A 26968-nucleotide genomic window follows, 5' to 3' on the forward strand; every position below is an offset into this window, starting at 1 on the left:
ATACCCTTGAGACCTGGGTAACCTGTGCCACTCAGGATTCTGGGCTGATTGGTTCTGAACTTTGGGTTCTGAACTTTGGGTTCTGAACTTTGGGTTCTGAGCTGATGGGTTCTGGGCTGGTGGGTTCCTCCTTCAGGTTCCTTTCCCTGGGACAGGTTTAGTCCTTGCCTTTCTGTTCTGTCTCTCACTTGTCTGTCATGAACACATGCTCAAAAGCCAGAAACTCAACAGCATCTGGAATTCTTCCTCCACAGAGTCCCCAAAGATGAGGCAGAGGCCACCTCCTCGCCGAGACCTCACCATAGTAAGTGCCAGCTGGTGTGGGAGGGCAGCAGTGGCACAGGGGGAGGGAGGGGAGCCCTGCAAGGAGCTCTGGTGGCTGCTTGGGATCTTGTCCCCATGCCTGGATGTGGTGTCACACCTGCTCTACAAACACACTGATGGCTTTTCTGTTTTCCTGCCCCAGCCCCGTGGTCTGAACCTGCCCAAGCCTCCTGTCCCCCCTCAAGTGGAAGAGGAATATTACACCATTGCTGACTTCCAGACCACCATCCCTGATGGCATCAGCTTCCAGGCAGGAATGAAAGTAGAGGTGAGACTGTCACCTTCCCTTCACACACTCACTGTCACCTCAGGGCAGTGCTCCTGGCTCCCATTGCCCTGGCACCTTTTGGGCAGGGCTCCCCTTCCAGGCCAGGGAGATCTGCTCCCCATGGTGCTCTGGGTGCAAAGCAGGCAAGGTTTTGTCTCTGTTAACACTCCAGACTCTGAGAGTGGGATAAAAACCTGTAGGAGCTCAGGAGACTCTGGCCCCACACCGTTCTTGGTGGCCTCCTGTCCCCCAAGTGTGAGTGCTCTGTTTGAGCAAATGGAAATAAACCCACACCACAAATGGCATTGGAGATGGGAGTTTTTCCTCTTTCTTAGGCCAGGTGTAAAGTTAAAAGCCCTTCCAAATTCCTGGCACACCCTCTTTGCTGGCAGAACCCCTCCTGCAGATGGGATTTTGCTTTCTCTGTGTGCGGATGTGACTTACGCCTCTCTAAGAGGATTTTTCCTTCAGGGCTGCCCCACTCAGCCCCTGCCAGGCCCCAGCCCCACTCCTGGAGCTGCAGACAGGCTGGGCAGGGTGGGATCCACACGGGATCGCTGCTGCTGCTGCTTCATTGCTCCAACAGTGCCACGCTGTGGCCAGCACCCAGCATCCTGCTCCGGGAGGGACAGAGACAGCTCAGCAGCTCTTCCTCAGTCGTCCTCCTTCCCTGGCAGCCAGGACCAGCTGTCCCTCCCCTTAGGATGGGATTCCATGGCTTTTGGCTGGAGCAGCACAAGGCCGTGTGTCACCCTGCCATCATTCTGAGACCCCTGAGTGCAGAGCGGCTGTCTGAGGTCTCTTTTCCCCCTGGCAGGTTATTGAGAAGAACCTGAGTGGCTGGTGGTACATCCAGATCGAGGAGAAGGAGGGCTGGGCCCCTGCCACCTTCATTGACAAGTACAAGAAAACCAGCAACGCCTCCAGGCCCAATTTCCTGGCTCCCCTTCCCAACGAGATGGCACAGCTGCGGCTCGGTGACACCGATGGCAGCAGCGCCAGCGAGGAGGTGACAGGGCCCTGCCGACCCCTGCCAGAGGCTCCTCCCAACGGCATGGACTGCACTGGCAGGTGGGGCAAGGACTGGAAGGGGAAGGAGGCTCCTGACAGCGGGGACCTGTCCTTTGCCGGGGGCTACGAGGAGATCTCGGACCGCGACACGGAGGAGAAGCCCAGCCTCCCACCCAGGAAGGAGTCCATCATCAAATCAGAAGGAGAGTTACTAGAGAGGCAGAGGCCTCCCCCCAAGCCCCCAGGCATGATTTTGCCCATGATCCCACCCAAGCAGTCGGCAGCCCCGAAGGACAGCAAGAAGCCGGAGCTCAAAGCGGAGAAGGCCAAACTCTTCCAGCTGAAGAATGAAATGGGGCTGGAGTGTGGACACAAGGTGTCGGCCAAGGAGGTGAAGAAGCCAAACCTCCGGCCCATTGTCAAGCCAACCAAGCCAAAAGCTGAGCCCGTGGAGGACAAACCTGAGCCCATCACCCAGAACCTGTTCTTGAAGTCAAGACCTCAGATCAGGCCGAAACCCGCCGCGTCCCCCCGGCCTGAGCCACCCCCAGCCGATGACAGACTGGACATTTGCAGCCTGCGGAGCAAGCTGAGACCTGCCAAGTGCCCAGAGAAGCCCTCAGAGCAGGACCCTGCTGCTGGGGAAAGCTCCTTCAGCAATGCCATGCTCTCCTCAGAGCCTTGCGGGCGCTTTCCGGAGCGGCCGGGCACGGAGAGCAAAGCCCTTCCCAAGCTGGACATTGCCCCCAAAGAGGCACTGCCCAAACCTCCCCTGGGCCCAGCCAGCCCCCCGTGTGCCAGGGACGCCCCTCAGCGCCCAGTGGTGCCCCCTCGCAGGCCTCCCCCTCCCAAGAAGATGGGGGCTCCTGCGGCCATGCCCGCCGAGCCCAGGGCCCCCTCACGGGAGGCTCCCGAGGCCAGGCCCTCAGCAGTGCCAGGCAGGCCCATGCTGGTCCCTCCCAAAGCCAAGCCCTTCCTCGCTGCCTGCATGCAGGACGAAGCCAAAGCCAGGAGCAGTATAAACCCAAAGGTCATCTCCAAACCCGTGGAGAGAGGGGAGGCCAGGGAGAGGCCCTCAGCCGCCATGTCCGGGCCCGACGTCTCCAGGGAAGCTCTGTACGTGGCAGTGGCGGATTTTGAAGGTGACGAGGAGACCAACAGCTTCAGAGAAGGGACTTTGTTTGAAGTTCGTGAGAAGAACAGCAGTGGCTGGTGGTTCTGCAGGGTCCTGGCTGGGGGGCCGTGCTGGGAGGGCTGGATCCCTTCCAACTACCTGCGGAAGAAGCCGTAGCTGCTCCACGGCTGGAGGCTCCCTGGTCTCTCACCTGAGTATTTAATGAGCAGATTAATTTATAGTTTTCTGTAAGGCTGGCTTTAAAAGAGAAGATAATAATTGGAGATCCCACGCCTCCCAGCTGGAGGAAGCAGCTCAGCCTCCTCTCCTCACCCCTGTGCTCCCTGTACCCATCCTCCTCCTCACATTCCCCAAAGGACTCGGCTCCCGTGGTTCTCTGTGCTGGGGAGATGGACCTTGAGTGACATTTTGCCACCTCTGTGGTGAACTGGAGAGAAATCCAGCAGCAGCCAGGTGGAATGGAACCAATGCAAGGAATCACAGCAGGATTTGCCTTTCCCTGAAGCTCAGGATCACAGCCAAGAGTTGCAGGTCACGTTGCTTAGTCCAGGGATGTAGCAGAGCCACGAGGAATGTGGCAAAAAGGATGAAATGATTGCAGAGAACATGTTCCTGTAGCTCTGTCTCTGGTTAAGGGCTGTGTGCCATGCTCTCCCTGCACGGGGATCATCCCTTGGTTCTTCCCTGCTCTACGATGACAAGTGTTAACTTCAACATCCTCCTGATGGAAAAAAATAGGGAAAAATACCCCCTCATTTACCAGGTCCTGCTGTGCTGCTCCAGGACAGCTCTCAGGCTTCTCCCCTGCAGTACTGCAACCAAACATCAGAGGGGTTTTGCTTCCGGAGCTGAGGAATTCTATGCAAGGCACAGAGGACCAGAACGACCCCAAAACCCCTGGAAAAGGGAATGCTTTGCTCTCCTCCCCACACAGACTGCCCTGCCTGTTGGACTAGGAGGGGACCACCCCTTCCAGGACCCACTGAGCTCCCCGGGCTGACGGGAGCTGGGTCCTTCCCTCGGTGCTGATTTATCAAGTGCAATCCACAATGCGGGAGCTCAGCTCCTCATCACCACCAGTTCTGAGGTGTGTCTGGTGCTCAGGGCCTGCCTGCCTTGTTTGTCACCCCTCCTGCCTGTCCTCCAGGTCCTTGCATTTCACCCTGTGGGCCAGGTTGGCTTGGAGGGGCTGCTGGGCAAGCAGAGCCTGGGCTTTCTCCATGCTGACATTCCTGCCTTGCCCTCAGTGCTGCTTATCCCAGCAGGAGGATGAGCTGTTGTTCCCCAGTGCTGCTTTCTTCCTTTCTGTCCTTGCCTATTTGCAGCTTCAGGGCCACATTTCTCTCCAGAAGAGCTTTAAACCCGGATGTCTGTGGGTTTCACAGAGTCACAGAATTGTTGGGGCTGGAAGGGACCTCTGGAGATCATCCAGTCCAGCATCCCTGCCAAGGCAGGGTCAGGTTTGGTGTTGACCAAGCCCTGTTGCCCTCTCTGGCCTAATTGCAAGTGTGAGCAATGCAGCCACATTGTTTTGCTGCTGAAAATAATGACAGTTTTCCCTCTAATTTGAGGCTGGCTGAATTGAAGGAGCGTTCTCCACTCCCCCAGATGCTTACTTCCTTCTCTGTCCATGTTTTCCACCCTGGGAATGTGAAAACCCCTCTGTCTGCATACAGAAAAAACAGTGGTCATTCTGGGAGGGCAGTGGGGCAGGTTTATCTGGTAGAGAAATCCTGACCATCCTCATATCCAGAAGCCCCAGAATTCATTTTTGGCGATGGGAATTCACTCACCCCGGTGTGTGGCTGATTCCTCTCCCTCCCACCTGCGGTTTCCTCCGGTGGCACATCAGCCCCTGATGGGCTGACTCACCTGAGCTGGCAGAAGCAGCGCATTTGCAAGGCAGTGCAATAACAAAGCTCCTTGCTGGCACGTCGGGAGGTGTTGATGTGCTCCTGGGTGGGTTGGGACAGCTCTGCCTTGGCTCTGCCTGGCTCCACTCAATCCCTGCTGCTCTGGAAAGGAGTGGGGACAGGATGAGTTAAAGCAGAGCTGCTCCACAGCCAAATGCAGCTCCCTCAGTACGTGGGAAGGGCTGGACCTGTATCCCTGCTCTTGACAGGGGTGGAAGGGCTGTGTGTCCTTTTCCCAGGCACCGTGTCCTTGCTCTGCCTTTGCTGAATGGCCTTTTCATCTCAGCTCTGTCTCAGAGACCTCTGTGCCCTGGCTCTCCTCAGAGAGGGCTCTGCTATTTGTGTGGTCTCATCTCTGGAGGAGGGCTGTTCCCTCTCCCCTCCCAGCCTGAGCCTCAGAACTGGTCGTGCTCCGTTTTCCTGACACAAGTACTGTATTGGCTCACTGAGCATGGGGCAGGAGCTCTCCCTTCCTCCCAAAGAGCTTCCAGGAGGGAGAGCCCGGTGGGATCCCCCTCAGGAGGTCCCCACACCTGCAGCCTTACCCCTTTTCCACCCTCCTGCCTGCCCAGGGGCTGTGGGGAAGGTGCCAGGAGCCGCTGGGCTGCCAGGGCTTTGTCCCCCCTCTGGTTTGTGCTCCTGCAGCCACCTGTGCCCCAAGCCAGGCTGCCTCTCCTCCCTGACCTCCCTGCCTACCTCGTGAGGAGGAGGAGGGTGGCCAAAAGCACCCCAAATTCAGAGGCAGCCCCCCTCCAGGCACAGCCCAGCCTCCCAGAGCAGGGGCTGTGCCAAGGCTTGGGGCCCAGGAGCTGGGATTTGGGGACAGGCCAGGCTGGGCACATCCTGGGTGGGCATCAGCCCTGCAGTGCCCAGCCCCTGCCAGGCTCCCAAAGCCCTGGGTGGGCATCAGCCCTGCAGTGCCCAGCCCCTGCCAGGCTCCCAAAGCCCATTTGTCTGTCCATGTGTCTCTATATTATATAATGTGTATAAATCTCCATTACTGTGGGTGGGTGGGGGGCAGCAGAAGGTAGATGTAGCTGTGTCCATGCCCTGTCTATACCTTCACCTTTAAGGGATGGATTTTTTTATTTTTATTTGCTGGGTTTGATTTTTTTTTCCTTTTGTTTTCCTTTTTTTTTTTAAGAAACAAAAATAAACTGCTTGACTGGTTTCAAGCACCCTGGTGAACCTGTGTGTATGGCTGGTGGAATTCTGGGGTGCTGTTCTTGTGTTCAGGGCTGGTTTGGGGTCTGTCTGTCTGTCTGTCCATCCTGTCAGATGTAGGGTAGGGAGGCTCATGGGGACCTTGACAGCTCCTTGTGTCTTCCTTGGTGCCCAGACTTTATATCGCACCAAATGGGGCAGTGGAGTGTGGAAGTTTTTACTGTGGGCTCAGACCAGCAGAGTTTGGTGATTTTGGAGAAGTGCAGAGAGAGAAGGAGGCACATGAAGGAAAAAAAGGAAAGGGAAAAGGAAACAGGAAAAGGGAAGAGGAAAAGGGGAAAGAAAACAGGAAAAGGGAAAGGAAAAGGAAAAGGCTAGAGGAAAAGGAAACACGAAAAGGAAAGAAGAAAGGGAAGCAGGAAAGGAAAAGGAAGAGGAAAAGGGGAAGGAAACAAGAAATGGAAAAGGAAAAAGGAGAAAAGGAAAAAAATGAAAATCAACCTTCCTGCTATGTCTGTATCACCTTGGCTGCCACAATCCCAGCAGGGCACAGGAGGGGGCCAGGCTGGAGATTGGATAAGAAATTTAGGGCTCTCTGTGACTGCCACCAAACCCTTCCACCTCTGTAGCCCTGCCATACACCCTTGTCCCCCAAACTTCCAAGGATTTGCAGGGTTAAATGAGCCAGCAAAGCCTCCCAGCCCATGGGGGGAGTGAGCAGCCACTGGGCAGTGACTCCTAGGGGCAAAGCAAAGCTCAGGAAAGGTTTGTAAAGTTTTTTTTTATTATTTTGGAAGCCTCTGCCCCTCTGGATCACTTTCCTCACTTTGCAAATCAAGGCTGTCTCACCCCCCCAGCTCAAACTCTTTGAAGCACTCCAGAGCACTCTGTACAAGCCAAAGGTTTATTTGTTTCATAAACAAGTCAAAATTATATTCATGGAAAACAGGTAAATGGACAAAAGGAAAACACACAGCACTGAACACTATAGAGCACTGACATGTAGAGGTGCAGCTCCCTCCCTCGTGCGATGCCCTCCCTCCCCAGGCCCCCCAAAATTTTGCTTGAAAAGCCTAATACAGAGGTCCAAAATCTGATTCAGCTTCAACAAGATAATACAGGTCACAGTATTGAATCATAAAGGTAACAACAAGAGAGGAACTGCCTCAGAAAGGGGGAGAGGTAAAAGAGTTCCCCCATCTCTTTCCTTTCTTCCTTTTTTCCTTAAAATTTCAAACAAAGGTTAAGGAGGAGAGGAGGGGAAAATCCATGGAAATAAACACTTTTTCACTCCTATATATATACATATATGTATATACATATATATATATATATATAAAGCAGGATTCTCAGTGAACACAAAATTCTATAAAACTACCATTGATCTGTGTAGGTTTTCTCCCCCCATCTTTTTTTTTTTTTTTTTTAAAAGTTGCTTTAAAAAGGATAAAAAGTGCACAGACACCCTTATAAGGCACAAACAGATCTTCTGTACAAATCATATATCATTGGACTGTTTAAAAAAAATAGCAATACGAATACTAACAATGAAATCTGTAAGAGGCTACTTTTTCCTGGAAATCTTTTTTTTTTCTTTTTTTTTTTTTTTGAGGCCTATTTTGGAAAATTCCTGTTGCTCTTGGATAGGCAGGGCCACAGGTCCACTGCTCTCCCATCCCTCTTGGTTCCTTGCTGGCCTCACTGGGTGCTGCCCCTTCTTACAAACTGGTTTTGGCTGCTACAGCAAAAATTCAGCCTCTGCAAAGTGTCCTGAACAGCTCCTGGGGTGGATTCGGTGTTTCTCCTTGCTGGCTTAAAAATACAAAACAGAGCAACACCAAAACAACCCCAGCCAGGCTGCACCCACCCTGCTGCTGGAGGCCCTGAGGTGGCACCGAGCAAAGGGGGCTCTGCTCCCTGGAGCACCAAGGGCACCCCTGGAGCTGGGACAGCACCCTGGGCATGGCCCAGCCCTGCTCCAGGCTGGGCATTCCAACAGCTCTCCTTGAATTCCTCCCCTGGGAAAGGCTTCCCACGGCTGGCAGTGCCCAGGCAGGGGCTGACACACCTGGCACTGCTGTGCCCACTGCCCACAGCTGGACCTGGATCTGCCAGCGTGGGGCTGGGACATCCCTGGGAGTGCAGAGCCTGTGCTCCCTGGGGTGGAGGACAGCTGGGAGGTCCAGAACAGCTCCAGGTGCAGGGGATGTGCCCTGGCTCCTCCTCAAGGAAGGTGGGAGTGAAAGGTGCAGTGGCTCTGCTCGGGGTGGTGGCACAGCCAGTGGCACCAAAAAGGGCTCCAAAAAGGGCTCTGCAAAGCCGTTGGGCCCTCGTGCAGGGCCGTGGCTGAGAGGTCACAGCAGCCTCTCCTGATACGCTCAATAAAAATGTTCATCAGCACTCCAAGGAAAAAGCAAAAGGTTTCTGGGTGCCCTGTGAGCACAGCCTGCTGCAGGAGGAGGATGGCAGGGCTGGCACAGGGCTGGCACAGGGCTGGAACAGGCCAGTAGTCAAACCCAGCTCTCCTGGCACAGCCAAGCCCCCACCTGGGCAGCAGCACCAGGCACCCACAGCCTTGGAGGAGAGAGGGAACAGCCAGACATCCTTCAGGCTCCCTCTGTGCCCAGAAGCTCTAAAATGTACAGGAGTTATTATTCCATTTTTTCCCTTTTCCAGACTAAAATGGTAATTGCACCTTTCTGAAAGGCTGTTCTTGTGCACTTGGTAGCACATGGTCATCGAGCTGCAGGGACACAGCTCCTCTCATCCTCCCATTTCCATCATTTTCCCTCTTTATGAGCCTGAAGCAGCTGGAAACTGGCCAGGCTGGGGCTGAAGGACAGGATAGGGGCTGTGCAATGGGCAAAGGACAGAGACTGGAGCAGCAGGGAGGAGGATGCTGAGCTCCTCACACCAGCCCTGGTACTGAACAATCAGGTGCTGCCTGCAGCTGACATTACACCCAATATCCATTTACCTTTGAATTCCCACCATCTAATTCAGCCTGAGCCTTTTTCTTTCCTCCTCAGTAAAGCCAAGTGGGACAGTCCCTGTTTTTCTCAGCAAGGTCTCAGGTACAGTTGAGACCCAGTGTGCAGGCAGCTGGGAGCTGTGCTGGGAAAGAAAGAACAGGTAAAATCAGCAAATACAGTCCCCAGAAATAAAGGTGAGCCTGATGGGACTGGGTCAGAAATTAATTTCTCACCATAGCCTCCAAAAAATCCCCATGGTGGGGCAGGAGGAAGGCTGAGCCCTGCCATGGCACTGGCTGCAGGGGAAGGTCTAGCACAGGTGACAGTCAGGACAGGTGACACAGCAGCTGTGCCACCTCCAGGAGGGCAGAGCAAAGTGCAGGGGTGTGTGCCTGCAGGTGACAAAGCCACCACTGCAGTGTGCCCATCCACACACCCCTGCCACCCACAGGCTGCATTTATGGCTTCAGAAGGCAGCAGGGCAGTGCCCGAGGTGCCCCTCACAGCTCCCTTCAGCTCCGTCACTGCAGGGGCTCTGTGTGGGCTCATGCTCCTCACTGCTACCCCATGGCTCTCAGCCTCCATGGCCAGAAGTCCCTGTTCTGCCTCAGAAAGAAAAATCTGCATTATCTAACCCAGACCAGCTCCTCTATGTCCCCATGAGCCTGTTCATGGGGACAGAACCCCAATAAGTGACAACCTGGCTGTGCCACTATTTGGCCTGAGCTGGTTCTCCTTACAGGACATTTCCAGATCATTTCTGTCCACTTTGAACCCTCCTGCTGGGCTTTATCCCATTTTCACTCCACCACAGCACAAGCCCCTGGCAGCAGCCCAGAGCTGTGGGGTTTTAGGGTCGGGAAGCCCAGTGGCACCTGGCACTGCCCAGTGGCACCTGGCACTGCCCAAGTGACAATCCCCCAGCACAGCAAGCCTCCCCTGCAATGAGAGGAGAGAAAAAAGAGCCTTTGCAGGGGAAATTTCTCATTTGCAGCTGGCTGGGGTCCCGGGCCCCACACGATCCTCAGCTTTGCTCCCTGAATTGTGCCCTAGCAGTCAAATAAGGAAACACAGATAACAGAGCCACTGGATAACGACTGACCAGCACGAGAACCCAGAAGCAGGGACGGAAAGGCGTGGGTTGCTAGCGGCGTTCCCCCTTCCCGCAGCCCCTACGGACGGTAAATTTTAATCACATCTTTGATCACCCGTCGGCAAATGGGGCAGCAGGCGTTGAGCTGCTTCTTCAGCTTAAGACCACAGGTGTTGCAGAGGCACATGTGTCCGCAGGTGTAGATGACGGTGTCCACCTCGCTGTCAAAGCACACGGTGCACTCCCCGTTCTTGCTGCTCGATGGCTCCGGAGGGGAGAAGACAGGAGAGATGGGGGGGCTCAAAGGGGAGCTGGGGGCAGTCACTGCAAAAGAAAAGGGGGAATGAGGTTGTTTGGTCAGCTGGGATGGGGCAAAGCTGACACTGTGTGAAGTTTTCTGGATCACCTAACAGGTTGGGGGAGAATAGGGCTAGGGAGATGAGTAGGGAAAGTATTATACAAATCCTAGAATGTCTTTAATGGTATAGTATGGGTAGAAGGGGATTTTGTCGCCGTCTGAGGGGATGTCTAGTGCGTTATTTGAGCCTGTTTTGTGAGGAAGGTGAGATGGACGAGTGTCAGGCCTATGATGACGAATGGGAGGAGGAAATGGAGGGCAAAGAATGAAGTTAGTGTCAGGTTATCGACAGAGAATCCGCCTCAGGCTCAGTCACACTTAAGGCAGGTTTTAAGGCTGTCCTTAGTCATTGCCTGGTTCTTTGGCCAAATGAATCCCAGTGTATTCCAACGTGCAGCAGTCACAGCTCTGTGCAGAGCCTGTTATCCCTTTTGTACACACGGGGTGGGTGCAATATCCACACATTTTTCAACACTTGTAGGGATGGTGATTCTACCACTTCCCTGGGCTGCTTGTTCAATACCTGACCACCCTTTCCATAAAGAGATTATTCCTTATATTTAAATTAAACCACTCCTAGTGCAACTAGATGCTGTTTCCTCCCATCCTGTCCTGTTCCCTGGCAGCACAGCCCGACCTCCCTGGCTGTCCCCTCCTGTCAGGGAGTTGTTCAGAGCCAGAAGGGTCCCCCTGAGCCTCCTTTGCTCCAGGCTAAGCCCCTTTTCCAGCTCCATTCCCTTCCCTGGACACACTCCGGCCCCTCCATGTCTTTCTCATCTCGAGTGGCCCAGAACTGGACACAAGGTTCGAGGTTCAGCAATGCCAGCACAGGGGACAGTCCCTGCCCTGCTCCTGCTGCCACACTGGGGCTGATACAACCAACGCACAGCCTTCTTCAGGCCGTGAAAACCTTTCCAGCACTGGGTTTTCTTCCCATTCCTTCTGTTGGGCTGGCAGGAGAGGTAACCCCCCTCCCTGGAGCTGAGAGCTGGCTGTCCTTACCCAGCGAGGACTCTGAGGCTGATGAGGACCTGTTGACGCTGAAGGCCATGTCTGAGTCGCTGTCGTACTGGGAGCCACCAGGAGATCCTGAGGGAGACACCGTCCCTGGGCTGGACTGCACCGTGCCTGGGAACACAGGAGAGAGCTGAGCCCACAGAGGGACCCCCCAAACCTGGCCAAAGCCCTCAGCCTGCTGAGCTGCCCCCACCCCACCTGCACAGCGACTTCAGGGCGAGTCCTGAGTTAATGCTGCCCCTTGGTAATGACACAGGGCAAGATTCTGGATGGGAGCCCAGGGTCTGGACCTCGCTATGCCTTTGTATGATGCCTGTTCAGCTTCAGTAAAGCAAGCACCAGGTTATGCAATATTTGCCTTTCCACTTCCCCACAGTCCCACTCTCCCCAGCAGCAGTGGGCTCCAGCTGTGGCTATCACGCTGTCAGCTGGGAAAAGCCATTGCTTTGGATGAAGAAAACCTGCTTTACAAAGGCATTAACATCTGCTATTCTGATTGATTCCTTAACAGAAGGAAAGGAGAATGCCTGGAACCAGTCACCAGCAATGGATCAGAAATGCCAGCTGATCCCTGAGCTGTGGCAGTGCTTCAGGAGCAATTACTGCCCGTGCTTAAACCAGAGCTGTGCCCATAAAAATCACCATCCTTACCAAGGCAGAAGTTTAATACCTGTGGGCTGGAATAGGGAGTTTATAAAGAATCCCTTCTATAAACAAACCCACTGAAAAACACTGTTTCCCCCACAACTACCCCTGTTTATAAAGAATCCCTTCTAAAAACAAACCTACTGAAAAACGGCTGCCCCCCACAACCATCCCTATTTATAAAGAATCCCTTCAAAAAACAAACCCACTGAAAAACAGCTGCCCCCCACAGCCATTCCTGCCTCTCTGCCTGCTGCTCATTTTATCTCTCAAGCCTCATTCTTTCCTGGGGGAATCACAGAGGCTGCACACATCTCTGTGACAGGCGCCGTGCTTTGTCACTCTTGTTTGCCAACACAAGAGCTGCATCCTCCCATCAGTGAACACTAAGTGCGAACCCAGAGCTCTGCTTCTGGCCCAGGAACCTTCCCCAGCCAGGTGCTCCACTGGCTGCACTTACCCAGGATTTTGAGCTGGTTGATCACACCGTGGATGGTAAAAAACACCCAGAGGGACTGTGAGGTGTCCACGCACATGAGCATGCCCCGGCTGGCCCCGTTGACCCCGTGGTGCACCTCTCCGTTGGGCAGGACCATGAAGCTGAGGATGTCACCACTGTTGAGCACTGGGAAGGCCCTGTAAACCACCCAGTACTCCTTACGGTCCAGGAGAAAATCCGGATCCGCCGGGAGCTCGTTTGTCCGCAAAGTGCTCGGATCACACGAGGTGATGCCGAACGAGAGGGCCCCATAGTAGGGCAGCCCCAGGTGTCCAACTTCCACAAAGAGGCTCTCCCCGATGTGCAAAGGCCGGTCAGAAAACACCAAAGTCCTATTGCTCTCCTGCCAGTTGGTGCAGGCCACCATCCTGTCCTGAGAGAAGGTGATGTCGGGGCCGCGGGTGGGGTGGAAGCGCAGGTCGGTGTCCAGGAAGGCCGGGACTCCCTGCGCGTGCTGCCGCCGGCCGGGGCAGCAGGGGATGATGTGGTTGTCAGTCCCAAGCCCTGGCACCCGGCTTAGGTTCAGGTTTGCAATTTTGGCCACCACTTGGTTGTTCTCGAGCTCGTTGTTGTTGAAGTTGGCCGAGTCGTGGTTGCTCTGGGGAAGGCAGGTGCTGAGCCGGGCGGTGCTGAGCCGGGCGGTGGTCATGGTCTCTGCAAACATGCTGTCTGTGAGAGAAACCCAGGCACAGAGGCTTTAGTCAAGAGAAAACCGCCTGCTTTTATGCTTTCAGTTGTTATTGCAGCCTACAGACTCCATAAGGGAAAATCAGCCACGGGTCAACCACTAATGAGCAGCCCCTGGTGCAGAGTCACGCGTGGAGCAGGCAGAGAGTGGCTGCATCTGGCACCAGACAGGAAAAACAAGTGTTCCAAAGTACCTGTGTGATCTGGGAGCTCCCTGCACTGGGAAATGGGGAAAAGCAGTAAACCAGCATGCTCCTACAGCTTTCTGAGCAGAAGGATCTGATAGCTCTGAGGTTACACTATTTAAAAAAAGAAACCTCAATATTTTGTTGTCCCAAGGTCTTGTGCAAGACAGGTGCACAAGTGAGGAACTCAAGGATGAATGGATATTCTTTCCACACTCCTTGTCATTGCCTTACACAGGTGTGTCCCAGAGAGGTCATTTCAAGCCTCATATCTCAGGGGTGTTCACAGCCCTGCAGAGGTTTTGAATGGAGAACTTGTCACAAAAGCTACTTCCTGCAGGTGTTAGAAAGCTTTTACAGCAGAAGGTTGTTTTCCCTTTTCACAGCAAAGGGAAAGTCAGGATGTTGATCCTTAATTAATTTCCCAGGCTTCTACTTGAGCCAGGCCAGGCTTGGGGGGTGATGTAAAGGTGTGGGAAAGTTTGGGAGTGTTCTCTCTTCTACCTCTAACCCTGCTGGAGCAGCCTGGACACTTCAGTCTGGAAGGTTTCATGCACTGAGCAAAGTCAGAGGATGTGGAATTTAAGAGTCTGTGTGATTTACTCTTGGTCTTCACAGAGATGGAGAGGAGTAAAGCAGCCCAGCATCAACACTGCCTTCTACTTGGAGGACAGAACCCCCAGGCTTTTGGCAAAAAAAGGAAAAACACCCAAATCCACCCAGTAGCTGCAAATCAGAACCTGCCTCACTCAGAAGCCCGGGAAGGAGAGGCCACGGGGGTGGGCTGATGGCTGGAGCAGCTCCTTCTCAGCCAGCACAGCTTGTGTGGCAAGAAATGTTCCCACACAGGGGTCAGACACATCCAAGCTCCATGATGGATGTCCCATCCCTGGAAGTGTTCAAGGCCAGGTTGGACAGGACTTGAAACAGCCTGGGATAGTGGAAGATGTCCCTGCCCATGGTAAGGGGTTGGAATGAGATGATCTCCAAAATCCCTTCCAGCCCAAACCCTTCTGTGATTATGATGCTGAAAGACACATTTTATGCCTCAGAACTGGATTTCACAATTTTCTCAATTCACAATATTTTGTGAGGATGAGGCAGAGACAAGCAGATCCTCAAGCAAGGAATTCAGGTCCCCTGGTGCCCCAGGTGGCTGAGCATGGCCCTGATTCCTGGGGCAGTGTGGGGGGTTTGATATTTTAATAAAGAAAACCTCCCAGCAGAGTACAGGTGCTCTCAGCCTGAGTCTTTCACTGGGAACTCTTGGATGCTGCAGGCAGGACTGAGGTGGAGAGCAGAAAGAAGCTGCATTTTATTTTTCAAACTCCAATTTAATGAGGAGAAAGGAGAGCTCTGGTGAAGCAGCTGCCTTGGCCAATACAGCAAACATTCCTTCTCCTCTGTGACGAGCACCAGAGGCTGGAGTGTGTCACAACTGCAATTACAGGACAAGCTGCTGGTGAGGTTTAATTACACATTGGAGGCACAGCAGACAGGGAAAAGCGTTGTTTATGTGTGGCCTTCTCGCCTGTAAAATAATTGGCACTGTTCAGAAGGATGTGTGATGGAGCTGCCTGCCCTCTGGACTCACCATTCCACAGCTCATCCCTGGTGCCTGCTCCATGCCAGGCTGGCAGCACCATCCCCTGGGGCAGGTGCAGCTGCCTTGGGCTGTTAAAGCTCCATCAGCTCCGAGGAGCCTCCGGCAAAGGGCAACTTTCTTGGATTTTTAGTGTTCCCTGTGGTGCAGCCCAGTTCAAACACTCCATCTAACGCTGAATTAATTAGAAATTTCAATGCAGTAAAAGCCTCAAAAGGAAAATCATTCCATGGCCATCAGCTGGGCTTGCTAATGGGAACAGATTCATCCCATCTTGCAGCCCTCCCTAAGGAAGAGGCTGTAAACCAGCCAGACTCCACCTGATTCCAGGGCTCTGAGTGATGTCCCTGTGCCAGGGAAGGGTCACAGTGCCAACACAGCCCCTCAAACTGCCAGCCTGGGTGGGACCACGGCCAAGAGCAGAGAGAGGGGCTGGGGAAGGGCTCCAGGAGACTCTTGGGCAATTACTCGTAGTTTTCCAATGGACTGGCAGTAACTGGTAGCTGGGAAAGAACAGACTAAGTCACAACTGGTCCTTTTTGTCTCCTCAATCCTTGGGACCTTGCTCCATGTTTTTTCATGCCAAAGCAGCACATCCAGCTCAGGGAAAGCTGAGTGGAATTACAGGTAAAGATTTCCATTTATCCCTTCACATAATGTGCAGCCTTAGGACTTTTCATCACTGCCATCTCTGGAATATATTGCTACTGCTGACAGAGGAAAAATGATTAATTGGCGGTACAAAACCAACAGCAAATTAATTTTCTTAAGTGTCCCATAGAAACACTCACACAGATCATGCATCAGAAAGAGCAAGCAGAAGAGCAGCCCAGAGGCCACAAAGACACACTCACCTAGAATTTGCACTTCGTGGGTAATTCCATAGACGTCTATGAGCGCCCAAAGAGGCCCGGAAACTTTAATACCACAGTGAAACAAGATGGGCTCCTCGTCGTTAATACTGTAGAAGACTCTGCCGTGCCGGTCCACCCAGAAGGCCAAGATATTGTCCCTGACCGCAAACCTCTCGGGCAGAGCCTTGGCCCAGTAGCCGGGCCGGGTGACGAGGTCGGGGCAGGCGTACTTTGGTATCTCCTCGGAGCTCATCTGCGAGGGGTCGTGGATGGTGAAGCCGAAGCGCAGCGCCCCGCTCCAGCCGTGGTGCACGGCCACCAGCTTGAGGCGCACCTTCTCGTAGAGGTGGATGGGCCGGTTGGTGAAGGTGACGCCGTTGCAGAAGCTGTTCCTGCGCGTGGCGCGGCGCGAGTGCGCGTCCAGCCGCACGTTCTTGCCCTTGGCCTGCGAGTGGAAGCGCGGCGGCTCCGCCAGCGCCAGCACCGAGCGCCGCTCATGGCTGCTGCTGTTGGGCAGGCTGTAGTACGGACGGCTGGACACTGAGCGCGCCTGGTGGCTCGTGTCTGCAAAAGGGACAAAGGACAGATGTCAGCAGGGCTGGGCTCAGCTGGGTGGGATTTGCAGCGCTCTGGCAAGAGATGGAGTGTCACAGGATCTCACAGAATCACACAGAATCGCGCAGAATCTCACAGAACCAGAATCTCACACAGAATCACACCGAATGACCAGGTTGGAAGAGACCTTCAAGATCATCCAGTCCAATCCAGCCCCAACACCTTAACTAAACCCTGGCACCCAGTGCCACATCCAGGCTTTGTTAAACACACCCAGGGATGGGGACTCCACCACCGCCCTGGGCAGAACACTCCAGAACTTTATCACCCTTTCTGTAAAAAAATTTTTCCTAATATCCAACCTATATTTCCCTTGGTGCAGCTTGAGGCTGTGTCCTCTGGTTCTGTCAGTGCTGCCTGGAGAAAGAACCCAACCCCCCTGAGCACAGTCACCTTTCAGGGAGCTGTAGAGTGATAACATCACCTCTGAGTCTCCTTGTCTCCAAACTAAACACCCCCAGTTCCCTCAGTCGTTCCTCATAGGGCTTGTGTTCCAAGCCCCTCAATATTTCACCTTAGCCACAACCTGCTCTTTGCTGTCCCAGTTTGGCCCTCAGCTTTCTGCAGAAACATGTCAAGCAAGGGTTAGGCAGCTTCCCTGCAAAGCTGGAGAGGAAGGAACGTCCTTTGTTCCCATCAGATGCTTCCTACTGCCCTCAGAAAAGCCCAACATCTGCAGTTCCGAGTTTCCTCCTTGCAGAGCACGTGCTGTTAAACTCACATGGTGGCCAGAGACAGGAGCTCTGAGGATTGTGGCTGCTGAAAATCACAGATGCTAGAGGTGAGCATGGTTTTAGGAGATTTTTATGGGACATGCACCTACCAGCTCCTCTGTGCCCTGATTTTGTAATGATGAACAGGAACTTTTGACCAGCACAAATAATCCAAGACATTCAGCAGCTGGAGCACCTCTGCAACACCAGACTGTTCCTCCCAAACCTTCAACCCAGCCCCTGGCTCATATATCAGATACAACTGGCACATTCAGGAACATTTCATCCTTGCCTTTACCCAGAAGCTCCCATTTGAGCTCAAAGCACTTGATAACTGATGATTGTTTTCAGCTTCACAGCACCGCAGATGGCACAGAAATCCTACCATCCTCCTTTTACAGATGGGAGAAGGAGAATTGATGGGTGAGATCTTGCAGCATTTAAAGTCAATAGCAATTCTGAGACTGACTTCAAGAAAAGCAGATTTGGGACCAAAAGTGAGCTTCACACAGCCATGAAGCAGAAATGAAAAATAGCTCAATTTGGGTTTTAAACCTTAGCTAGAAGCTCCCTGAGGTGGAGACAATGTCTTGTTCATATCCCTGAGCACATGGGGACTTGCTCCAGGTCCTGGGCTCCCACCACCACCATGGTGTTCCAGAAAATTTGGTCTCCCCATTCCCCACCCACTCCACCTCTCCTCCTGTCTCTGCACCTGGCTTTGTAGATGTTTAAAGCAAAAATGGAACACATCCTGAATGCCCAAAGCCATCCTGTTAAATATAAAACCCCATCACATGCTCACAATTATTCTGAACACTTTTGCCATGCTTGAAGCTTTAACAGCCACCTGCCAGGCCCTTCCTTCAAGCTGCTCCCTCCCTGTGTGCAACCCCAGGCTTTGCTTCATGACAAGGGAAGGATTTTCTGTCTGTTGGAAAAAAACCATCCTGGGAGCTCAGCTGGGCGAGCTGGCAGGAGGGCTGCAGTGGTGGCAGCTTTTTTTTTGGAAGCAAAAGCAGAGCAGACAGGGCAGTGAGAGGCTGGAACCTGCACTAAGGCACTGAGCAAAGAGAAGAGAGGGTGCAGCAAGATCTGAGCACAGGATTAGCCCTTCAAATCAGGCACCTGGAACAGGAGTCAAAGGGCTATGAAGGCAAAAAGCTCCTGTTTGCAGTAAGATATAAATAACAATCAATAGGTGTTTTGTCTCTTGGTTTGTCCTGCACGTGACAGTCGCTGTGCAATGGTTAATCCTGTCAAACACCGGTGGAAATTAATACATCCTTGCTCTCAGCCAGTGAGGGGAGGGTGCCAGTTCCATGCTAGGGCTGTGAAATGAGCCCTGGAGCAGATGGGGAAGGGAAAATCCTCCCCAGGTGCTCAATCCCCCTGCCCAGCACAGCACACAGCACCTCTGCTCCCAGCAGAGCAGGGTTCCCCAGGAAGGGACATTTCTTTCTGTATTTCCAGGAGAAATCTCATTCCTTGCCTGCTGAAGAGCTGAAATGCAGCAATGGCTGCTCCCAGCACAGCCCACCCCTGCTCATGTGGGTGCTGCTCCATGTGTGTGCCTGTCAGCACTCCTGACAAACAGAGTGCTGCCAAGGGACCGGGGTCTGGGGGCTCCAGGCAGGGACCCAGCCAGCACAGGGCAGGGTGGAGCCTCTCCTGGCCTTGTCCCCCATCACAGCACCCCATTTTCCATGAGCATTCACACAGCCTTTGTGCCCTTCAGGTGGGACCTGGGTCCAGCAGGGCTGCGATGGATCCCAAGGGGCTCCTAAAGGGCTGGGTGGGCTCTGTGCCACCTCACACCCTGCCTGGCTGGGCAGAGAAACCCTCATTTTGTAACCCACTGAGCTGCCTTTTGTTTGTAAAATGGTTAAAAACAACCCCCCTGTTGCTGCAAGTGCCATGGCCTCACATGGCACTTTCAACAACATGAAGAATGGAAAATGCCATGGCATTGGGAAAGGGGATTTTGGGGATAGCAGAGAGGGGAACAAAATCTGTCTTCCCTCCTTCCTCCTGCCATGGCCCCACATTGGCCAGCAGGAGGAAGGAGGGAAGACAGGTTTTGTTCTCCTCTCTGCTATCCCCAAATTCCCCTTTCCCAATCCCACTGCAGCACCAGCCTTCCTCCCACAGCCCCTGATGAAGAAGAGACCCCTGCCAGGGATGCGATGCCCTGGCACTGCTCCCAGGCAGGTTCTTCTCATGCCCTTCTCAGAATACACGCAGGAACAAGGTGGCAGCGCCAGTGCCACCAGTATGAGTGACAGGACAAGGACACTGGCACCCACTTCAAACACAGCTTTGGGTCCACCCTGCCAGAGGGGGACTCGGGGTCGGGGTCTGGCACTTTTTTGTTTTGTTTGTTTTGTTTTGTTTTTAAAAAACAGGAAAGCATATTGTGGCTAAACAATAGGAAACGCTGGGACGGAAATGAAGGGATAATTTATTTATAACGCTGTCCCCCCTTCACATGAACACCTGCCTGTGGAATAAAGCCTGCCACCACCCGAGGCAGGCAGGCAGAGCTTTCCCACTGAAACACGCCTGGGGCTGAGCTGGGCCATGTGCTTTACTCATTAGGTGCTGACGGGGACTCCAAGCTCAACAGGATGTTTGCGCCTTTCAATTGTGCCTTTCAATTGCCCTAATTTGCAGCTCGGCTTCCACACTTTGGCTCGGTTTATTCCCTCTGCTATTGCTCCAGAGCCTCTCCTCTCCCGGCTGTGCATTCCCACCCTAAAATGGGATGACACAGCCAAGCTCGTGGCACAAGAGCCACCCTGCCCAGGGTGCCTGACAGGCAGTGAAGAGCTACGCCAACTCTTTTTTTTAAGCTGTGAGATTCCTACAACTCCTGGGAGCAAGTAATTTCTTCTCTTTCTGCCTCACTTCCCTGTCTAAAATAGAGTAACACCATTCCTCCACTTCATGGGCAGCTAAAAGGATGGAAAAATGTAAGGCTCTCAAACATTTCAACCCCTGAGCCCTGCGAGCCTGTGTGTATCACCACAGGGGATACAAACCCACTGAGGGATGCCTTGAGCTTCCATCCCTCTTTTTATTCCAGTTCTCCGTTTTTCATCCCCACTCTCACCAGTTTCAAACAAGACACTCACAGCACATCCCTCAAACATAAAAGGCAGGAAAATGGAAGGAAAAGCTGAAGTGAAGTGTGAAGAATGGTCTAAGGCTCCTCACTGAAGGATAAACCCTTATGGCAAGGCAGCATTTCCATCCACATCCTTGTGGTATCAGATGACACTGAGGCAGATTTGGGTTCTGGGGGCCCGTGTCTCATCTGAAGCTTCACCTGCTTTCCAAAAGGCCAGCACACTCATTCCAGAGGTTATGCTGACCTTTGGAGAGGTATTTTAACAGACATGCACTTTGCATTTCAAAAAGGTACAGCAGGCAGACCCTGGACAAATTCCACATATTTATCATGGTTCCAGTTCTAAAAATAAACATTTTTTTTCACCCATTTGTTTGCAGTGGCACTGTAATCCCACTGACAGCAGCAGACAGAATTCAGCTCCAGAGCCCTGTCTGAGGCTGCTGCTCTGCCTGGGGCGTGGGATGGAGGAGGCTGCTCAGCTGGGGAGTGACCTCGAGCCAGATCCATCCTGCCTTCACTTGCCCTGACAAGCCAGGCAGGAATGATACCCCTAAAATGGGGGAGAAGACAATAATGCTGAAGGAGAGCAGAGCTACAGCGAGAGCAGCCTGACAGGAGGAGGAGGAGGAGGAGGAGGAGGAGGAGAGCGCTGCGTCCTCATGCGTCACCGGTAAATCCATGGTCTGCACCAGAGACATTCCCCGGCTCCCACAGCCTGCTCCTGAGGGCCTTTCCCAAGTAAATCCATGACAGAAGACCCAAAGGAGCCCAAGGAGCAGTTTGGTGCCAAACAGGGCTGTGCAGTGGACACAGAGAGGGAAAAATACTGGGACCATCCACAGCTGGCAGTAGACACGGCTCATGCTGAGGGAGCATGGTCTGCCCTTGGTCAGAGAAAGGCTGGGAGCTTCAGAGAAAAGCTGAAAGGGTTCAGAGAAAGGCTGAGAGGTTCAGGAGAGGCTGAGAGGCAGCAGCATGCAGCCTGAAATTCATCTCTGGAGCCTCGTGCCCAGTGAAAGGGAATCCACCAAACACACCCACGGCTTATCTTTATGGGCTCTGCTTTATCTACAGCTCTGAACCTCCTCCTATCCCAGCAGATACTCAGGTGGCTGCTGGTGCTGCACATTGAACAGGGTGTCTGCAGACAGGGGCAGGTGGAGTTTGCTTTGTGACAGGAAAAACCACAACAGGTGGGGACACCAAGGGTGAGTTCACGGCGTGACAGCGAACGGTGGGAACAATCCCAGTCAATCCCAGTGTGCTCCAGTCAAAGCACATCTCAAAGTCCTCACCCACTGGTGCCTTGGGAAGGCTGACCTGGAGCAGAGGCTGGACAGAGCTAAAGCATAAAGCAGGGATTTATGGAAAGGATCTCCTCCATGGATGCACCTTGGGCAGCACCAGAGCCCAGCCAGGGCTGCACCCAAGATGAACCAAAATGGCCCCAAAATGCACGGCCGGGCACGGGGTCTGTCCCTGGGATCAGTTCTGCTCCATTTGCACCTTGCAGTTCATTGTCCCATTCCAGCTTTAGCCCAGGCAGTCCCACCCTGCTTGTTTTTCTCTCTCCAGCCCACGGGGTTTGTGCTCCTGGGCTGAGATTTGGATCATTTGTCCTTGGTGCCCAGCTGGAGCAGGAATTGTTTTGTCTCCCTGATCTCTGCACAGAGCTCACCATGCCCTGATATGAAGCTCAGAACTGCACACTAAAGCAGCACAGAATGTGAAAAATAGAAAAGCTAAACCTGAGGCATGAGCACAGCATCTGCACTGCTGGAGCCACTGGGAGGCTGGAAGAGGCAGGGGAGGCTGGTACTGCACATACCAAACATCCCCAGCAGCACCAAACAGGATTCTGCTCCGACACGATCTTATCTTCTGAGGACAAGAGATACAAATCTGCTCACATATAAATTTAGTGAGCTGTCTAGACATTTCTTTCTCTTTTTTTTCTTAATACAGAGAATGTGTCAGGGAGCTCTGTGGGAAGCACTGGGGTGGCCTATTCCACGCTCAGCGGTGTGGATTTGAAAAGCTGGGCTACCAAATCCAACAAAAAAAATCTGCCTCATTTCTGAATATCCTGCTGGCTCAAACACTGGAAAATTCAATTAATAAACTCCCCTGTGTAAATTCTTATGGTTTGCACGACCAGTCTGGAGGCCTGTTCTGATGTAATGTCTTCTAACCTGAAAGAAACTTCCAGAGACTTCAGAAAAGGTTCATTTGCAAGAGAGTGACACAGAAATTGAGGTGTTAAGGGGACACTGAAGAGCCTGTGACGAATTACAGGAAATGTGAAAATTATGAAGAAATGCTTGTGAAGGAGGGGAGGAGAAAAGACAGACAAAAGTCACTTTTTCATTTAAAGAAGCTGTGTTGTGGCACTGAGGTAACTCTCAATGCACATATCTCATGGACATACATCATTTCTCATTGCAGAACAGTTCAGAAAAATCCCTGGCAGAGAACAGGGATTGACTTTAGCTCACAAAATCAAGTTGTGCTTGTCTCCACAAGAAAACCCTCTAATGCTTCAAATCAAACATTTTATGGGGGATTTTTTTTAAATGCTAAAATCAATTTTTTTTACAGGCAGGAGCTAATGACGTATTCATTCTGGATTTCTAGATGTAGCTCCATGAAAACAAAGAGGTATTTGCCAACAGCCTTAGTCAAAATCCTTTAGCTCTGATCCTATCTCAAACCAGCAAAGGCAACTCCAGCAGGACCTTGCAGTAATTCCCAGTTTGTTCCACCTCCTGCCTCTCCCTGTATTTTCCAGGCTGCTTCACCTCCTGTGTGTCCTCAGAGCTCCTCCATTGCTGCTCCTTTCAACTTAAACCCTTTTCTTGCAGCGAGGAGCTCACACCAAAGCTCAGCCACATCCCATTAAAAAAATAGGTGTCCTGAAAAGAAAGCCAAGACCAAGCCTTAACTCTCCTGGTTATCCCAATATCTCCTCATGGAAGCAGAATTGAAACCAGAAGATGGGGAAGTGCAGCTGAAATTCTGACATGTCCCTCCCAGGAACCACCAACTGGCTCAGGGCAGAAAATAAACCATGACAGAAGCTCTGCTCCAAGGATGGAAAGTGCTGATGGCAAATCCTCCACAACCTAGAAGAGCCCCAGAAGCTGAGGAGAGCCTGGAAGGAATATTCTCCCATACATACATACATACATACATATATATATGAAAAAAAAAAAAAAAATAAAATAAAATAAATAATATAATATAATATAATATAATATAATATATCATTCTATTTGTTAGATGTATTTAATATATTATATATTAAATACTTTAATATATTAATAAATTATGATTAAATGATATATTATTCTATTATATAAGATCATATTTATTATATGAATGAATATAATCTAATATGATGTAATGTAATGTAATATAAGAATTATATGTAAAATTATATTAATTTAGAATTATATATATGATATAATGTAATATTCTACATGTAATGTAATGTAATAATATAATATAATATAATATAATATAATGATTGTATATATAATATCATATTCTTCTCCTTGGCTTTGCTTTTGGTGGTAGAAGAAATCAAATATGCCACAAGCAAAGCCAGTGCATGACTTGGATGGAGAAGCATTTCCAGAGCAAAGTGAGGAGCCCTGAGCTAAACCAATACTGGTGGATCAGGCTGTAAAAGCAAGGGATGCTCCCCAAAAATAAAACTCCTGCTGGGTCTGCAAGGATGGGAACATCCACCCACCCACACTCACCTCTGCCTCTCTCCTGTTGTGCCTCTCTCTGGGCACGCAGGAATTTTCCTGCAAAGTTGGCCCCATCTTTAATACAGGCTTTTAGTCCTCCTGCATATAAATAGCAGTCAGTATACACAGAAGCCAGCGATTAAGCACTGGAAAAAAAAAAATCTCCTCTTCCCTGTATTATTAGGGAATCTGGGTCAATGAGTCTGCAACTGGAGTAAGAAATTCTTCGAGCTGGTTAATGAGAGCCAGAGCGGGCGGGATGGAGGAAAGGCAGGGTTCCTGCCATAAGCCCTGCCTAAGCCCTGCAGTGCCAGCGATGAAAGCAGCTGTGTGATGGATGAGGAGCCCTGGAAAGGGCACAGCTCCTCCTGGGCTGCTCCAGGGCTCGACACCCAGCTCTGGCTCGTGTGGCTCCCAAAGCCAGACAGCGCCCAGACATGGCAGGGCTTTGGGACCCATCCTGCAAAACTCGCTGGAACTCTTGGCTACTGGCTCAAGATAAAAACATCCTGTCAGAATTGATCAGGCAGCCGCTCTCACTGCAGCTCTGAGCGGGGATTTTTGGGCTGTGCTCTCACTAATCAGCTGCATGTGCGACACACACGAGTTCCTACACCAGCAAAGCAAACCCCTGGCCCTGACTTGATGTATTATGGGTCTGCAGAATTGTTACCTTCTTTAGAAAGTGGAGCTTAGCTCAGGGAGAGCAGAGGTCTGCTCAGCTCACTTTGTCTTCTCTGAGTCCATCACGGAGTTTTGGGAGGTGACCAAAAGCAGAGAGCAGTGAGCAGCTCATGGCTCTTAAAGCAACTCCACAAATGGTTTCTGAGGAATGCTAGGTTGGAAATGATCATCACTAGGTTGGAAGACTGAATATTTTCCAAATCTAAATGCTTGGTGGTTGTCAGTCAGGGATTAAAACATTTATTTCTGTGATTTATTGGTTTTGTTGTTTTCTAGAAACAGGCAATGTGCATCAGAAAGCAAAGAGAGCATTAAAATATGCAACACTCGAGGCTGGAAAGACTGGTCTGGGAGGAGTGATCACAGCTGGAGACCCCAGGATGGGAAGAGAGGAGCAGAGACGTGAACAAAACCCTCGTGTTCCCTGGGGTGGCTGGGCTCTGCTTAGATATACTAAATTCATACAGAAATAGGGTCCAAGGTGAGAGTACAGACCCAGCCTAAGAGCAACCCAAGGGACCCCAAAAAGCTCCTGTGTCAGGGAGTGCTGCTCAAGGCCACCCCATGGCTCTCTCTGAGACCCATCCTGCCCCTGGCTGGTCCCTCTGCACAGCAAAGACCACAGAATATTCCTCACAGATCAAAAACCTGCCTTGGTCTCCTTGCCCCCAGTTCCTCCCCATTCATTTCTCACTTCCAAGACATCTCCTGCCCCACAGAGAGCATAAACAGCTCAGGTTTTCAGAGCAACACATTGATCCAAAAGCTTCATTCTGGTGCTCTCCTTCTCCAGTCAGGACTGGGATTTGTTGAGGAGTTACAAGAACTTGTGCCTGCCATAATCACTGACATTGAAATGGTCCATGCCCTCGGACTCCTCCTGCTGCCAGAGCAGCACGGAAGGACCATTAATGCAAATAAAGTCCCTGTTTCCATTGAGCCTTTTCTCCTGGCCAGCTGCACCAAGTCATCTGCTCCAGGGGTTTATAAATAGTGACCATGTCATTCCAATGTTAATGGCCTTTAATGAAATTGAAGGATGGCATGCATGCATTCCCTTTGAACATCCTCGGAGCTGCAGCCCCACTCCATGCCATGGTTTCAATGCAGCGCTCATGGAAAGAGCCCTGGGACTCAGCACATCCTTCCCACAGCCCATCCATGTGTTCCTCTGGGCAGGAACACAAAGAGGGAAATCATTTTGTTGTCTCCCCGATGCAGGAAACCCACCCATCCCCTACAGACAGGCACTGCACCACGAGGGCAGCTTGTGACACAGGGAAAATTTCAAAAAAAAGAAGATTTTAAGAGCGATAGTGGCAATTGAGCTTCACTTTCCATGCATTGTTCTCCGAAAATCCCCGAAAAGCTGTGTTTACCTTATCTCCATCCCTCTGGGTTTGGGCTGTACACAATCCACACGCCCTCCCCACCTCCCCAAAGCATGTTTGGAGCAAGGCCAGGCCATGAATTGTGCTGGTAGGCTTGGTGCATGACTCAGGTGGGTGTGTGAGGCTCCAGCCAGGAGCTGCGATTTCCACACTCCCTGAAAACACCAAAATCTCCCCCCTGAGCACAGGAATCCTCCAGGGCTGGGGAGGAAGAAAAGCTGCAGGTGATGATGAGCACCTGGGCTGGTGAAGGTGTCCCTTTCATGGCAGGGGTTGGAATGAGGTGATCTTTAGGTCTCTTCCAACCCAAACCATTCTGGGATTCTGTGGAGGGTGAGATCAGCACCTGGAGAGATGCTGCAGGTGCAGGAAGGAGAGCCTGGTCATTCATTCCACCTTCTACTTTTCCCTAAAAACCCCCCAAGATAAAAGGAACAAACCTGCTCTTTTTCTTTGCTTCCTCACTTTTACAGAAATTTCTCTTTTCTTTATCTCTCTTCACAGTGCTTCTAAGAGTCCTTTTTCTTTTCTCCTCCTAATTACAACTTTTCTACACTCCAAAGAATTCAGTTGAAAAGAAAAAAAAAACAGTGGAACTATTCCAGTCCAAACAGGGATGGATAACCAGAGAGCCATCAGATTTAACAGTGCCACCCAGAGAGGGCTTCAGATCTGCCCTAAGAGCCAAAAACCCCGGGAAAAGGGGAGAAAAGGCCTCTAGGAAGGTGTTCTTCCCAGCAAATCCCTCTTCCAGCATTTTCTAACTGTGTCCACAGCTCCTTTTCTATTTACACACAATTTAAACAGTGATCTGGCAGCAGGAGGGGAGAATACTTGGGGAGGAATGCATGGCTGAGGAAGCTAAATAAAGCAGTGGCCAGCTCCTCAATCATCCTATATTTTATATATACAAAGGCTGTGATCCCACTAAGCTTTTCCAAAACAATAT

At 51.8% G+C, this 26968-nt stretch overlaps 2 protein-coding genes across 3 annotated transcripts in view; one reads left to right on the plus strand and one right to left on the minus strand.

The window, feature by feature from the left end:
* Positions 1-3244, plus strand: part of SH3PXD2B (SH3 and PX domains 2B) — a 59069-nt gene extending 55825 nt beyond the window's left edge. For both annotated transcript variants that reach the window (XM_054288047.1, XM_054288048.1), the window contains 3 exons: positions 255-304; positions 467-592; positions 1410-3244. In XM_054288047.1, coding sequence (XP_054144022.1) covers positions 255-304; positions 467-592; positions 1410-2894 — 1661 coding nt within the window. In that variant the 3' untranslated portion in view covers positions 2895-3244. The remainder of the gene's footprint in view (positions 1-254; positions 305-466; positions 593-1409) is intronic.
* A 6463-nt stretch (positions 3245-9707) lies between these two features.
* NEURL1B (neuralized E3 ubiquitin protein ligase 1B) overlaps positions 9708-26968 on the minus strand; it is a 30658-nt gene continuing 13397 nt past the window's right edge. Inside the window, exons 2-5 of the mRNA XM_054287823.1 lie at positions 15729-16292; positions 12361-13068; positions 11241-11366; positions 9708-10204 (exon numbers count right to left, since the gene is read on the minus strand). Of these exons, the coding sequence (XP_054143798.1) occupies positions 9960-10204; positions 11241-11366; positions 12361-13068; positions 15729-16292 (1643 nt within the window). The 3' untranslated portion in view covers positions 9708-9959. The remainder of the gene's footprint in view (positions 10205-11240; positions 11367-12360; positions 13069-15728; positions 16293-26968) is intronic.

This window comes from Melozone crissalis, unplaced genomic scaffold (assembly GCF_028551555.1).
Source record: "Melozone crissalis strain CALT ecotype California unplaced genomic scaffold, PUWL_Pcris_2 ptg000061l_1, whole genome shotgun sequence".
NCBI classification, from domain to species: Eukaryota; Metazoa; Chordata; class Aves; order Passeriformes; family Passerellidae; genus Melozone; species Melozone crissalis.